A 16,266-nucleotide genomic window follows, 5' to 3' on the forward strand; every position below is an offset into this window, starting at 1 on the left:
GTGTGGGAACGATCGTGTCTCTTGTGACCTCCCTGCGGCTGTCCCGGGCTGGGGCCGCGCTCGCAGTGCCCACCGCTTTCCGCTTTGCAGCGCCCCGCTTCTCCGGCAGCATCCGAGTTTCACACCTATTCTACGCCGACAGCGGCCCGCCTCTCCGGCCGAAGGGAGCTGTGGGGGCCTCGCCACGGCCCGGGTGTTCCCGGTTTCAGGGCAGTGGGTGCCCAGTCGCAAGGTGGGCTGTGCAGAGGAGCCCGTCCTGTCGCCCGGGGAACGTGCACGGTTTTGCCGGAGAGCTTGATAAGCACGAGTTGTACGGGAGCGCACGGCAGCGTACGGCCTTTGCAGCGGGTTACGGACGCGTTCGGGTCGTGACGATTACGGAGCCTCCAGGCGAGAGGACGTGGCCAAGCTGAGCCATAGTGCTTGGCAGTAGGCTGGGTAGACTGCAAGGGGCTGCTTTGGGTTTTAGAATAATAAGTTTTATGTTGAATTGCGTTTAATATCTTTGGCAACACTGTGATAATATGGTAACAACAGATAAGCCTACATAAGATTTTGGCTAAAGCAGCAAAATTATTCTCTATTAGGTTACATTGATTTATAACTTCTGTCACATCTTTTTCTCACAAGTGAAGTCCTGCTATGCTGCTTCTTTTTTGTTTCTATTTAACTAATAATCTTCCACATATTAAGTATTTTAACTTCTTGGGCTGTCGTATGCAAATGTCTTGCTTGAGTGTATTGTTTAAAGTATTTTCAGTCTACTACTATGGGTCTTTCTCTGGAGATACATGTTTTAAGTTCTGCTTTGGACTAGCTGACAATGTCTTTAAAAACAGTATTATTTTCAGCTAAGCAAAGGATGTGGGGTGACAGGTATTTTAATCTCCTCTGCTTCTTTTTCGACTACAGCCGTGTTATAAAGATGGCATCACCATACACTGGAGAAATTCCTGAAATAATTTCTTTTGACCTGTCTTGTTTGGCTGGTTTGTTTCTTTAATAAAGATGCATTAAATCCTGTAAATAGACTTTTTCTTAACCTGGATGTAAGAGTCGTGAATGTTACCGTAGTTCTTTCATGTGTCTGTCTTCACTGACTGCAACCCTTTTAAATGGCGTAGTTGAAGAAACCCATATCTTTCCTTGTTTCAGGTTGTAGGGGAGCACAAGTTGAAGAAATATGGAGTTTGGAACCAGAGAACTTTGAAAAATTGAAGTAAGGCACTTTTACTAATCTGTGTGGTTTTATATTCACATTTGTCTGAAGTTGCTGTGCTGTGGTTTATACAGTTGCTGTATTACCCAATGACTCCTCTCCACCCTGGGAGGGGAGTTGGGAAAAGGAAAGGAGATCTGTGGGTTGAATATAACTAAACTTAAAATGATAACGACAAAACCTAATATTAGTAACAGCATTAATATAAAGTACATAGAGTTATACTCCACCAGTATTGTGGGGGAGTAGGCCTCGGGTAGGATGACAAGTCCCTCTCGAGATGTCAGCCATGGAAGAGGGAGACAGGGCTGTCCCCAGCAAACTCCCTAGCTTATAATGTATGTGACATATATGGTATGAAATAATAATTGGTCAACCTGGGGTCAGCTTGAGATCAATTCCCCTGGGTTTCCGCTTCCCCCAGCCTCTGCACACGTTTATCTCAAGACTGCTGAAGGCTTTGATCATCACATACCAATGTAGGCTGTAAACAGTAACAGTGTCTTATCCCTTTGTTTCCATGAAATAGTAACTTCATGCAGTCCTTACAGAACTGCAGTTTTCTTGAACATAAAAACCCGGACTACAGAATTCTGTCTCAGTGAACCAGGGCACAGTGAAAGAATGTGTATCAAACTCAAGTGTGGTTTTGATGCTGGTTTTGTTTGTTTTTTCTTCAGTTTCCACCAAAGTTCTTGAGGATTTTTATTTAATTGAATGCCTGGCAATTATATTACTTTTTATTAGTGCCTTGGTACTTAATCTAGCGTTTCTGGTTTGGGAAAGAGATGCTAATAGCACCTAGCACGTGAAAATAGGTTTCTAAAGATTTTCTTACTGACTTGCTTTATATTCTTTGGCAGACTTCTTTTCCTTTTTTAATCTTCCTTATTCTTCACATAACATGATATTGAATCTGTTGCCTTAAATAAATTAATTTACTGGTCTTACATACTTTTGTGACTTGTTTTTCCTGCAGAACCATATCCATATGTATGTAAAGGCAAATAGACTTGTCATAACTGACAGCGATTGATATTATATGTAACAGTTCTGCCTTCATTAGGCAATATTAACTCTTCTACCATTTTGTCTGTCATGCGTTAAGTGTTTTCTGTGTACACATACAAAATTTTAAGAAGAAAATGTCATCTAACCCAGACGATACTCTCTTCCTATGTGGATATCCTACACTTGTATAATTAACCTTTCAGAAGATGCAGCAATTAGTACAGAAGATGTAGTTTGAGAATTTGTCTGACTGAAGATATTTGACAAGTGACACTTGAATGGCAGAAATGTTACTTAAGAAGTGGGTTTCCTTGCTGCCTGCACTATGTATTCCATGTGATATTTCATCAGAACATTACACGTTTTGTTTGTAAAGTAACAGCTTTGCTTGCTTGTGCTGTCAGGTGTGTATCTTTCTAGTCTTGAATGATGACCTTCTTCTTTCCTTCCCATGCACACATAAAATATTTTAACTTCGACGCTAAGAGTTAAAGGTTATAATAACACGTAGCATTTTTCAAATTCTCTCAGTAGACTCACCACTTAAAAAGACACCTTAGACTTCTGGTCAGAACTTAGGAAAAGTTTCTTATGCGGTGCAGTAGTATGTTTAACTTTTGTAGATAAACCTTTTGTGGCATCTTTGTAGCAATGACCTTAAGTTCAGGTTGATGTGGTGAATAAGTTTTTGCTTTAGTTTAGCTGTAAATTTTGTAAGAACTGTTTTCTTTACTAATACTTTTTTGTTTTATGGGAACACTAAATACAGTGCAACATGCAGTAAAAGCTGTTTACTATGCAACACGTGCAGTCTAAAAAAGCAAGACACAATTTTAGAAGAGAAAACTGGATTTATCTTACTTCTCAAAGAGAACTCAAAGCGTGAAGTTTCACAAGAGCTCCTCTTTGAATATTTCATTTATGCCTAAATGGATTACCAAAACTTTAGTTCCGGCTCTTACATATGGTTGACAAATGATTTGATAACTATTTATGACTAACAAATTCAAAAGAGTGTTGTGCAACTTCAGTACTTACAGTAACCAGGAAAACTGGTCCTGACTTAGGAAAATTACTGACTAAATGCTAATTTGGACTGGGATTGTTTAGCATATATGGAAAGAAGCCTGAAGGATGTTCTGCCTAATTAAAATGCCACATCTGAAAGTTTCAGTGCAAGTTCCCTATGTTTAGAAAGAAATAATTAACAGAATTACTGTACCAGCATACAGTTAAATTATAGTAGAGATTTCTGGCTTTGATATTTTTCCTCAATACAGGTGACTTTTTCTTTTCCTATCAATTTTGGTTTTAGGCCAGTACATGGGCTGATTTTCCTCTTCAAGTGGCAGCCTGGAGAGGAACCAGCAGGTTCTGTTGTTCAGGATTCCAGACTGGATACGCTGTTTTTTGCTAAACAGGTACGGCAAGTTCAGTATTTTTTTTAGAAGTGTTATGAAACATAGCTTTTAACACTGAAAAATCTTTTTGTTAATATGTACACAAAAATTAACATTTTTACAAGTTGAAATAACTAACAAATTGTTTGAATGTAGGAACTGCGTATTAAAAGATGATTAACAAAGCAAATCAGATTGATCTGTCAAGGGAGACAAAAGTACAGACTCACAGAATGAATCATAGAATGGTTTGGGGTGGAAGGGATCTTAAAGATCATTCAGTCCAACCGCCTTGCCATGGGCAGGGACACCTCCCACTAGACCTGGCTGCTCAAAGCCCCATCCAACCTGGCCTTGAACACTTCCAGGGAGGGGGCATCCACAACTTCTCTGGACAACCTGTTCCCATGCCTCACCATTTTCATAGTGAAGCATTTCTTCCTAATACTGAATTTTAATCTTCCCTCTTTCAGTTTAAAACCATTACCTCTCATCACTACACTCACTGAAAAAGTGTCCCTCCCCATTTTTTCTGTATGAGCCCTTTAAGTACTGGAAGGCTGCTATAAGTTCTGCTTGGAGCCTTCTCTTTTCTAGGCTGAACAACCCCAGCTTTCTCAGCCTGACCTCATAGGGGAGGTCAGCCCCCTCTAATCATCTCCGTGGCTCTCTTCTGGACTCACTCCACCAGATCCATTTCCTTCTTGCTTTGTCCAGAGCTGGACACAGTAGTCCAGGTGGGGTCTCACAAGAGCAGAGTAGAAGGGGAGAATCACCTCCCTCCATCTACTGGCCACACTTCTTGTGATGCAGCCCACGATATAGTTGGCGTTCTGGTCTGAACATACACGTTGCTGGGTCATGTTGAACTTCTCATTAACCAATACCCCCAAGTCCCTCTCATCAGGGCTTCTCTCAATCCATTCTCTGCCCAGCCGATATATGTGCTTGGGATTGCCCCGACCCGTGTGCAGGACCTTGCACTTGGCCTTGTTGAACTTCATGAGGTTTGTGTGGGCCCACATCTCAAGCCTGTCAAGGTCCCCCTAGATGGCATCAGGTATGGAGGAGTAAAGCTCATATTTATTTGTCAGCCCTCTCCTTCAGGAGTAAGTAACTCTTCTATGCAATAAAGAATTACTTCGTAAATGTTCTCAGCAGAATGAGCAGATTATTTTTTTGAAACCACTTTCAACAGGAAGAAATGTTTCTTTTGGTCCAGTCTTTTTTTCTCATGTTTCTCAAATGCTCTGCAGGCAGGGCAGTATAACTCTAGGATAATACTCGCTTTTAAGAGTTTGCAGGCCATTTTAAGTATTTAAATCAGAAAGATGAGTTTAAATTAGAACTTACAGGAAAAAAATGTTTTTGCTGATGTAATCCATTGTGTTTTGTTAAATACCAAGCAGTACTGAAATTGTGTTAGCTTTGACAGGCTGCTGTGCATATTACTTGCAAGAAAAGCAAGAGCAAGTAACCAGAATATTTAATAAAAAGTTTTAGCTCCTTTTCAAGACCTGCTTCTTAAACAATGATAAATGTCCAAACAAGAAGTGTAACCCTGCATGTGTTAATTACAAAGCATTCTTATCAAAGGGTGAGTTATTGGGCTTTCTATGAAGACTGACATGTAGGCTGGTTTTTGGTGTGGGTTGTTTTTTTCGGTTGGTTGGTTTTGGGTTTTTTCTTTTATGTTGTGTTGTTTTGGTTTGGTTTTTTCCACAAATGCAGAAGTGTTTTGTATGTAAAATTTCACGACATAAAGAAGTTTCCACACACTTCTTGCTAGAAGTATAGAAATGTGGAAAACATTGGAAACATCAGGTGTTTCCTGATGGAAAATAAGCTCTCCTGACTGCTCTGTACGTGTACATCTGTTGTGCAGATAATTATCTTTAATTTGTTTCTTTCATAATCACCTTACTATTTCATGCTATTGTGGACAATTTTATTCCTTGGTCTTTTTAATTGGTCTTCTTCATTCTTCCTCTGCTGCAGCTTTCAAGTCCTACTGAGCAGTGTCCACTGTTCTCATGATACAGTGATCAGCAGTAGTTTGCCAAAGCTCTTCACAGGTTGATAGTGCCGATAGGCATTGGTTTAGGTTGTGATTTCTACCTAATCAAATATACTGTGAGTGATCAGTAGGCTGCAGCTATAAAATAGCATTAATGCAAAAAAACTCAGGGTAAGTCCTTGACATAACTCTAAAAGGGTAGTTACTTGGCAGGAGGAAATTACCCTTGATGTGAATCTAGGGGGGAGTTTATTGTTTGGTTTTTTTTAAATTAAGGCAGATTTATCCTCATTCGGGGGATTTCGTCTTTCTTGTTTCCTGTGAGTAGATGAGATTCTCCTAGAACTGCTTTTCTTGTGGACACTGAAATGTTTCAAAGCATTTGTTTGCTTGCTTTACTGTTGCTTTTTTCCCCTCTCCACTTCCCTTTGTGAAGCATGACAGAGTGTTTAAAAGCAAGTAGCTAAAAGGTTTTGAGCTTTAGAAGCTTTAAGTTGGCATTGCAGAATGTACATCAGAAAATCTCGATGTTAGACTTGCTAACAAAACCAGGAGAAAATTTAAGGCTAACAGTGTAAAGTCTGCTTTATTTTGTAGCTTGCTTTGAAGTGTTCATATTTTACTGTTTTCTTAAGCCTGAAACCTCTTTGTGGATGTGTAGGAACCTTCTAATATTCCTCTTCCTTCACCTGCTGCCATTAAGGAGAATATGCTGGAGGGGCTCTAAGAATGCATTAACTTCAGTGTGGAAAGCAATTTCTAGAAGTGTTCACTACTTTAAAATAGTAGTACCCAGTTATGCCACTTGATGGCATGGAAAGTGTGTTCCAGAAGTGACTTGTAAAGAGTTTAAAATTAGAATATCTTTTTCACGTTTTAGTGCTGTCTGTTAGTCAAGTGCAGGGGCTTTGCAAAATCAAAACATTTTTGTAGACGTCTATATATGCGTATTTCATGTCAGTTCAGTTTTGCTTGGACTGAGGCATTGACTGAACAACTAGTGAAATAGTTACAAAGAAACTGAAATTAGAAGTCAACAGATAAATGAAAGAAACTAGTTTTAATATTTTTGGGGGGAATTTGTAATACCAGCTTAGTTCTGGTGACTTTCATGTTGGAGGTAGTTAGTCTTATTTAGAGATCCCTCTTGACAAGTGTTTTGAGGACTTGGTAGTGTTTTTTTCCAAGCAAATGACTAATCTAATGATTTGGTAATCATGAGAACAGGGTGTCTTGGTTCTCCCAACCTGTCTCCTTTCGACTTCATGGTTCTGTTCCTCTCTTTCAATGGCTCAGCTGCTCATTGAGCTTCCATGAGCCAGTGCAGCTCATCAGCCAGCAGTTTTCTGTAGATTCTCTGTGTATATGTTCTGGGCTGGTCTCCTGCCACATTGAGATGTATTTGTTCAGCGAGTCTCTACAGGCCAAGGTTTTTAAAAGGTAAGTGAAGGAGAACAGGAGTTTCTTTATAATAGTGCTGAGGTTATTGCATTTCTTGAAACCTCAGTCTGTGAATCCTTCTCACTCAGGAGCACAAGGGAAGACAAGCATTAATAATAGATGTTTCTATTGTCAAGTAGCAGTTCCTCCCAGCTATCATGCAACTGGGCTCATGTGCCTTTTTTGTTTATTTTCCCTATGTCTATTTTAAGACCAATATTATGGTGGCTTTGAGGATGATGTTTTGTTGCCTTTCAAGATTGTTGTTTTTTTAGCTATCAAGAATTTTTTAATTACAAAGTGATGAGTAAAATAACCATATGCTCACTTGTAGGCTGCAGCCCTAGAACAAATAGATTTGTTTTCTGGGTTAGCAATTTTTTTTTAATGACATTTAAGATAATTGGTCTGTTGAGCTGTATCTTCAAAACTGACATGACACTGCAGCCCTAAAAATCTCAAGAAGCCTTTGACTCTTCCTTCCCATACATTTTCTTTTGTTACCATCGAAAAAGATCCGATACAATCAGTTTTACTGCAGAGAAGCTTTAAAATGTCACTTTGAATCCTACATGAGCAACACTAAGTAACTGTTAATATGTAACAGTGATTTAGTATGGGAAATAAATTATGCTATTACAACATGGCTCAATTTCTGCTCTAATTTAAATATTAAAAATGGCCTTTTTTTTTTGAGGAGGAAACTTTAGTTTCCCCTCATGTAAAAGGCTACAGATCTCAAATTGTCTAGCTAAACATTTTTAAAATTGCATTAGTAAACACATCATTTTGATAAGAAGCTTGTGCATGCTCACATTTTACTCATATCCACTTTCATAGCAGTGTTGCAGTTGAATTCCAAATGACAGCTAGCTCTTATTCAAAGTTAAATCATGAGTGTGTTGGGGAGGAGGGGTGTTGAATTTTGACGTCTGTCTAATATGCATGCATATTAAAGGGTTTTTTAAATGGTCACTTTTATGTGCACTTGTGTTAAATTTGGCCTCCCTGTTATGCCTAGGTATGATTTGGGCCTCTATTTGAGGCCAGAGAACTCTGGATGATCTTACATACCCTTTGAGCTAGGATACCTAGGCACAATGAGGTGAGTTAAGGATACTATTTCAGCCTTAACTCTGAATTGCCCAATTTCTGTGTTGCTTAAGTAGGCCCTTGCTCTTATTTTTACACACAGAGGCTACACAATTGTACCGCTCAATGTATTCAACTACCTTCAGCACTGTTTTGAATAGCTGTTTTCTGTGCTGATCACTGCAGAAGTGGAAGTGTCTCTTGACAAAAAAAAAGGCCATTGTTGCAGACTTACAGACTCAAATTTTTTAGTTTAACCTTTTCAGATTTTTATTACTGAAGTATTGGTATCATGCTTTTGTCTTGTGCTGTTTGATTATTTTGTGCTGCATTGTGGTGATAGAACATTACAATTGTGATAATGAAACACTGACTTCATTAATTCAGAATAAAATCCTTCAGAAGGAGGATCTTCTAAATTATACTGTTAATAACAAATCATTGGTCTTTAGTTATTTTTGTGCCACTAATGAGAGCATATTATATGTAATTTTTAACATTTCCAATACTTCAGTTGATTTCAAACTCAATTTTTTTATGTTTTCAGCTTTGATAACATTAAGATAGACCAGATATCCAGATTTAAAGGTAAACTTGGGAAAACAGATAACTTCATGAAATGAACTTGCAACACATCTAATCAAGGTCAGAAAGACATTTTCCTGTAACTGTAGGAAGATTCTATCTTTATTCCAAAGGAATGAAAATAAGTATATTAAGTAAAATTAAGTAGGATTTTTAAACAAGAGTAAGTTTCAGAACTTTGTCCTAATGCTGTATTTTTCACATTGAGCTTTATAAAGCCAGCTGTTCTGTAATGTTTGGATGATTAGTAAGTGAAACCCAGAGATTTGTGAATTATACTGCCAATTAAAGCACAAGGTTGTCCACAGCTTTTTGAAAAACAAAATGCATAATCCATTAGCCCTTAACTCACATCCTCTTAAAGTGCTTCAGCCTTAAGTTGATCCAGAAACTTGTGTTGGATCCTTAGGTAAAGGTGCGTGCTTACTAAGTTATGCATCTTAATTGAAGAGTATGACAGTAGCCTGTTCAAGGAGTTCCTTTGTTTAAAGCTGAACTTCACTTAGTGATAAGGCAATTTCCTCAGGTTTTTTTAGATCATCTCACTAATGTGCATACATATATGTATGTATGTATATATATTATTCTTACTAAAATTATTAAATGTACATTGTAGCGTAGCTAGCAAAATCTTTTGAGTGTGAGTATCTGCATTAAGTTGGAGTCCTGAATATTTATCACTCAAACATCTCACCAGGACTTCCTGGACAGAAATAAACAGGCAAATGCTGGGATTTACGGACAAATACAAAAAATCCTCTTATGTTTCCTCAAGTCAAAATATAAGGGAAGAAAACATCTTTCTGGGAGACCTGCATATATTCTCATGCTATGTAAAGGCAGAGATGCTGCACACCTTAAGAAACGAAGAGATATTGGAAATTAGGATAGATGCATACCTTGACCAGTTTCTTTCTAGAATGACTCATTAGTTTGTGTGTATAGTAGTGCTAGACTGGCTGTGTGCATTGATAGGATGCTGTACCTGTGTGATAAATAAATGTCACACTTGTCTACATTTGATACTGAAATCACCACCTCCTAACTCTGTGCTCTTCAACCCTGCCCATGAACTGCTCAGTACCTCCTTCTTCCATCTTGGTACTTCTCTCATGTCATCTGGACACAGGAACACACTATTTCAATGCCTATTACTTGCACCTCCTTCCATTCCTCTGCTACAGGACTGTTCTTGCTGCCTTTTTCCCTACCTCCTGCCTCTCAATTTCTGAAGCTTTTTTGTAGTTCTGCAATGTATTTCTGTTGAAACAGCTGAGCCCCCCTGGTCTAAGATCTGCTTCTGTTGCATATTGTTTTCTAGCAGTAAGAAAATACAGTTTAGCTTGGTCTTTATATGCTTAAACAGACTCCTCTCATACTGTAGTTGGACTATAAAAATAGATTTATTCTGAAAGGCAGATATTTGATGAGACCACAAATTCCCTGCCAAGTTTAATTTATCCTCATATTTTTGCTGTTATTACCCAGCTGGTCCAACACAGTTGCTGTGTTGATCTTGCCTCAAGGCTCAAACTCTTTTCTCTTAATTTACCTTCCCTTTTTTGAAGCCATTATCGGGTTAGCAGTCTGCCTGAGCAACTGATTGTTCCATCTTGATTTTTCAGTAAGAATAGTTACCACATAGTGCTGTCTTGGCCTAACATGTCCTGTATTAGTTATCATTTAATAAATGCAGTTTGCTATAGCATCCCTTTAATAGCACAGTTCTAATAGATCTTCACTGCAAGGGTCTCTACCTTCTTTCTCCTTTCTCTCTCGGCTGTATTACAATGTTTGCAACCAGTGTTTCAGGTTAGCCCACTGTAATCCACTTAGGATCTTCCTGCTTTCATCCTAGTACTACCTTTACGACTGTCTCTAATAATCTCGTTCACTAATCATATCTCTGAGAATCTTTAGTTCTTGGTTCCTTTTCCCGTGGTATAGTATTAATTCTCTCCAATTATGTCATTCTGGCAGTCTGTGGTTTTTAATTTTTCTGCTGCTGTTCATTATTTCATTGCCCTTGAGGAATTTTCCTTCCAGGTCCTTTATTTTGTAATTGTGTGAACTCTAGCCTGTAGCTTGCATACCTGCAGTTTGTTTGAGTTTCAGTTGCTGTAATCTGTTCTGTGTGTGTAGGTGACTCCCTTGATTGCTGTTAAAGTCAGCCAGATTGTTTTTCTGTAATGAAGAAGTGCTTTATTATTTCTTTATCATTTGCACTACACAGACATGATTGGAACTGATAACACCTGGAAAATTAGTATCTAATGTGGCATATAGTATTAACATGGCAGGTTTTCCTTTGTTAAGGACTAGCTTTGATTGCAAAGCAGGTTGGTTGTGTTTTCTCTTTTTCCTTGCCTTTCTTGTTGGAAGTGGTTTCACTGAACTAATTTTAATTTCTTTACTACAAAATCATCATCCTCTCTCCCAGTCTTCAATTTTAAGTAGCATGGTAAACTGCAAAATAGTCTCGTAGACTGAAGATGCATTATTTTTTATTTTTTTTTTTTTAGCCTATAGCTCACTGAGAAAAAACTGGCAAAATGAAGTCTTGTGTTATGGCCTTATACCATTTGTGTACTATGTTTAATTCAGTCTTAGATTATGTTTAATAATGCTTGTCATCTATCTCACTTTAAATACTGTATTTTAATGTAGGTATTACTAAGGAACATTAAAGACATGGCTGTAATGTGAAGGGTTGTGTTTGTTTTCTAAAAATTGAATATTTAACACTTAAATCTAAGGAACAGCATCACATAAACTAGTAACTTAAATGTTAGGTTGAAAAGGATAGGTATATTGTAAATTAAGAAACAAAACTTTAAAATTTTATATGGCTTATTCAGCAAACCATCTTTTAAAAAAATCTTTACATCTTGGAACACTTATAAATTGTATTAGTTTATCCCTAAAATGTTTTAAATGTTTCGTATGTCACAACCTTTAAATAATTCTGTAATGTACTTTATTGCCCCATATAATTATTTTTTTAGCTCCTACTTTTGGTAGGAATTCTGATTATTTGAAAGACACACTATTTGGGAGAGTTGACTTTAAAAAAATTAAATTGAAATAGATATAATAGCATAATTTGAGCAGCTTGCTTTGAGTGGTACTTTGTCTTTCTACAAAGATCAGAGAATTTCTTAAATTTCTTTTATGTCCTTCATTAATTGCTTTAGGGAGGTGATGAGGCAGTCCTGAACAACTTCTCAACACTTGTGTTTTTTTCTAGGTAATAAATAATGCTTGTGCTACTCAAGCCATAGTAAGTGTGCTATTAAATTGTGCTCATCAAGATATCCATCTAGGAGAGACTTTGTCAGAATTCAAAGAGTTTTCACAAAGTTTTGATGCTGCGGTAAGTGCCTACTATTTTCTGTATTTTAAATATTATACAGTTGTATCTACATTGGCTCACAGCTTCATCTTGTTATATACTTTCAGATGAAAGGTTTGGCACTAAGCAACTCGGAAGTGATTCGGCAAGTTCACAACAGTTTTGCCAGGTGGTGTATGTTTTAAATCTAGGCAAAAATTTTGGCAAATTCTCTTTAATCTCAGATTTTTAATTTATTTTTTTTTTCAGACAACAGATGTTTGAATTTGATGCAAAATCTTCAGCAAAAGAAGAAGATGCATTTCACTTTGTAAGCTATGTTCCTGTTAATGGACGGCTATATGAATTAGATGGCTTAAGGGAAGGACCAATTGATTTAGGTAATATTTTCTATTTTTGTTGAACATATTTCAGTTTAACAATAGCTTATTGCAACAAATTGTTTGTATGCTACAGGATCAAACCAAATTATTAAATAAAGTCAATCTTTATGTTTTTTAATATGCTAATGAGGCTCCTGTTTCTTTGCAGTCATTTATAGTGTTTTATTTTTGTTAGTCTTGAAAATGCAGTTTTCTTCCAGCTCCTTCCAGGTTTCTGATTCTCTCATTTAGCAGTCAAATGAACAGGCTATGCAATCCAGCGGGCTTCTAATACCTTAATAGTTTTGTTGCAAGAGAGGAGTTTACATAACCCACCTCTTGTGGATGTTTGCTCTCCTTATCTGGGAGAGTATGTTGTTGTTCTGAGCTCTCTCTAAAGAAACCTGCTAGAACTATGCAGTCTTTTTAGCTTTCCATACCGAATGCATGCAATTCCTTTTGCTGATGTTTTTTCCCACATCTTACTTTGTGGTATTGACACCCAAGACAATTCCCTTGTTGTGTTTTCAAAGCTATCTTTTTTTCCCGGGTTGGTTATAAACTATCCCTTTATTTTTTCATTTGTTTCTTTGGGAGCACGCATACAGCTGACCTCATACTTGTTATACATTGTGGCTGACGTTTACACAATGCCCTTTTTCTTAGCAAACATTATTCCAGTGGCTTTAAAGAGAATAGCTATGTTTAGCATACTTTTAGTCTCTGTAAAACCTGTTCCTTTTCTGTCTTGCAGTCTTTCATAACTTGCAATACGTGTGCCAGTTTGTGTATTGAAAAGCTCTACAGCGCCTATCGTGTGTCTACACTTTTGAATCTGTTATAATCTCAAAATGTTCCACAGTCTATTTCTAGAGTGTTTTCTCAATTTTCTTGACAGTGGTATTTAGACTGAATAATGGCTTTCTGCTAATTCTCATCTTTAGTCTACCTAGAGACATTATGCAGTCTGCAGACCTACCAGTAACATAGTCTTTCCATTTGTTTTAAGCTCTTGAAATTGTTAGAGGCTTACGAAACTTACAAAATTACCTTTAGTTATTCTTTTGTTTATCTTAAGTTATCTGTCATATCATCCTTCTATGTTATTTTCTGTCTTTTTAACATTATATTGCATCTATGCAGTGTTAACTTTTTTTGTCTAAATGAAACAGCTGTAGCTATCCATACTTTTTTCTTTTGCTGTCTACTTTTGTGTTGTCATACCAACTAATTCCTTGTCATAAAAATCTTACATAGCATACTTTTTTACCTGCTGTTTTTTCTTATTGTCAAAATAAGCATTAAATAGATGTACCCTTAAAATTTAGTTTTGCTCCATTTCTTTGGGTAGTACATATCTAAATATCTTTATTAAAAAATGTCTTCCACCTACTAAAAAAAAACCATTGGAGTAATCTGAGACTGCAGTTGCCAAGAAAAAACTTGTTGCATACTCTGAAGTTGGTTCATATGCCTGAGTTATAAAAGTCTTGAATTTGCAAAGATTAATTTTATTTCCTTTGTGTTTTTTCTAGGTGCATGCAATCAAGATGACTGGATAAGTGCTGTGCGGCCTGTCATAGAGAAACGTATACAAAAGTAAATGATCATGATGCTTGTAAAATACAGCACCTTATTCATGTGGAAAAAAAAAATCCTTATTCTTAATTTCCTTTAATTAAAGGCTTTCAACTGAATTTCTAAGGAATTCATTTTTATGTGTATATCATGGTGTGACTTTAGAACCTATTGCCAAACATGAACCAAATGTGATAAGTCTTAAATATGCTGTGTTCCTGTTGATGGAAGTAGATACATATGTAGTGAAGAGATTCTGCTGGCACTCTGAAAAAGGAAGAGCAAGATTAACTCTGTTTAGATGGCTATGGGTCTTTGCAAGTGAAAGCCAAGAGTGCCTTTACCATGGATAAAGTTTAGGTGTGTGCTTGTAATTAAAAGTACCAGATAGTGACTATATCCATACAGCTGGTATTTACAGAAAACAACTTTTCTTTGGGTATGTTCCTTGCTTTAGAAACTTAAGCTAGAAAAACATACTGTAGAAGTTTTTCTACTTCTCAGCTCTGACCCCAGATGTGTTAGAAGCAAAGTTGATTTTATGCCATCTTTTAGGAAATAATTTTCAAAGTCTTTTACTTGAAGACTTTTTTTGATTGAAGCTCTACTGCCAAATCCCATTTGGAGAATTTAAACTCAAAGGCCTGCTAGTCTACTTGTTGAATGTACTTTCCACATTATGTGAAGAAGTCTCCAATATTTTCTAATAAGTAACAGTAATGAGAAAGTAAAAACTATTGTGTGCAACAGTCCTTTGCAAACTGTCATATATATATTTATATCATGTTTTGTTTTCTTTTTTGGACAGTTTCAAATACCCATTTCTTGTCACCACAGACAAATATCTTGGGAGAGCATGTTATTAGGACTTACGTATTGGATAGTGCTCATCTGAGGCCTAATTTTATTTCATGGCAGGATTGAATCTGTAGCACAACTTAATTTAATATATCTGTTTGGGTTTTCTTTCCTCCCACAAAATGTATTGCCTTATAATGAAGGAAATAATGGAAGATTTTGAGTTGTCATGTTAAAGATTAATTTTGAAAGGTGTGGGTTTGTTCTTTCTGTTTTTTTGTTCCTCACTTAGATACAGTGAAGGTGAGATAAGGTTTAACTTGATGGCTATTGTGTCTGACAGAAAGATGATATATGAGCAGAGGATTGCAGAATTACAGCAGCAACTTGCAGAGGTAGGACACGGGATTTAAGTTACAGAAGTAGTTCTCTGATAATAGTTCTGTGTCTTTGCTTTATTGTTCACCCCCTTCTTCCTTTGCTCCAAATGGAGTATGACTGAAAAAGAGCGGGGAAGGATTACTGCATTACCTGTTCAGCACAGTGTGGATGCTCTGATGCAGCTCTGATTAGTTCTGAGTAAGCTCATCTGAGCAGTTGATACAGTATGACCACATCATTGTGACTGTCCTGGCTAATTTGCTGTAATAACTGAGCTATTCTGCTTATAACTAACTGCAGAAATTCCTTGAATGTTCCTTTAACTGTAAGCAAAACCGAATCTTTCTGTGATAAAAATACCATAAAGACAAGACTTATTTTAATAAAAAAAAAAACAAAACAAAGGAAGTGCAGTAACATCATCCATTAACATTTTCTGTTTTGTGGAAGGAGGAGCCTATGGATACAGATCAAAGTAGTAATATGTTAAGTTCTATACAATCAGAAGTTGCAAAATACCAGATGTTAATTGAAGAAGAGAACCAAAAATTAAAAAGATATAAGGTATGTAACCTTTGCTTTTCTGATGAAACTGTAAGAAAAAGCCGACTTTTCTATATAAGCGAGGCAATTGCAATTAATCTGAAGGAATTGGATGGGTACTAGAAAGACAGACAATGTTAGGTAAGCATTCCTGAATTGCAGGTTAATTACCGGTTTGCTTCCTTTTATCATAAGGTTTGCAAGTCAGTTTGCAGTGGTCTCTGTAGTTCCCTTTGTTTTGCAACTATGTATCTTTTGCAGTTTAAAATATTTTTTTAAGCACAGTGAATTCTAGAACTGCAAAGAAATTGCTCTGTGTGCTCCAGAAGGCTGATCAGCCTTTCTTGCTGGAGTTTTTATTTACACTTCTGTATGTAACAGTGGCCTCTGACTAAGTAGGATTTTTTGTCTGTTTCTCACTGGAGTGGCTTTGATGTGTTATGTTGGATTTTTTCTACAGAGCATTCATATACTCTCTTCCAGCTCTC

At 36.9% G+C, this 16,266-nt stretch overlaps 1 protein-coding gene across 1 annotated transcript in view; it reads left to right on the forward strand.

The window, feature by feature from the left end:
* Window positions 1–109: 109 nt before the first annotated feature.
* Window positions 110–16,266, forward strand: part of UCHL5 (ubiquitin carboxyl-terminal hydrolase L5) — a gene marked incomplete at its 5' end in the record, with an annotated part of 20,191 nt that continues 4,034 nt past the window's right edge. The window contains 9 exons of the mRNA XM_010190071.1: window positions 110–390; window positions 1,156–1,219; window positions 3,546–3,651; window positions 12,012–12,137; window positions 12,224–12,285; window positions 12,366–12,496; window positions 14,014–14,077; window positions 15,147–15,249; window positions 15,686–15,799. Coding sequence (XP_010188373.1) covers window positions 110–390; window positions 1,156–1,219; window positions 3,546–3,651; window positions 12,012–12,137; window positions 12,224–12,285; window positions 12,366–12,496; window positions 14,014–14,077; window positions 15,147–15,249; window positions 15,686–15,799 — 1,051 coding nt within the window. The remainder of the gene's footprint in view (window positions 391–1,155; window positions 1,220–3,545; window positions 3,652–12,011; window positions 12,138–12,223; window positions 12,286–12,365; window positions 12,497–14,013; window positions 14,078–15,146; window positions 15,250–15,685; window positions 15,800–16,266) is intronic.

The sequence above is a fragment of the Mesitornis unicolor genome, unplaced genomic scaffold (genome assembly GCF_000695765.1).
Source record: "Mesitornis unicolor isolate BGI_N332 unplaced genomic scaffold, ASM69576v1 scaffold20848, whole genome shotgun sequence".
NCBI lineage: Eukaryota > Metazoa > Chordata > Aves > Mesitornithiformes > Mesitornithidae > Mesitornis > Mesitornis unicolor.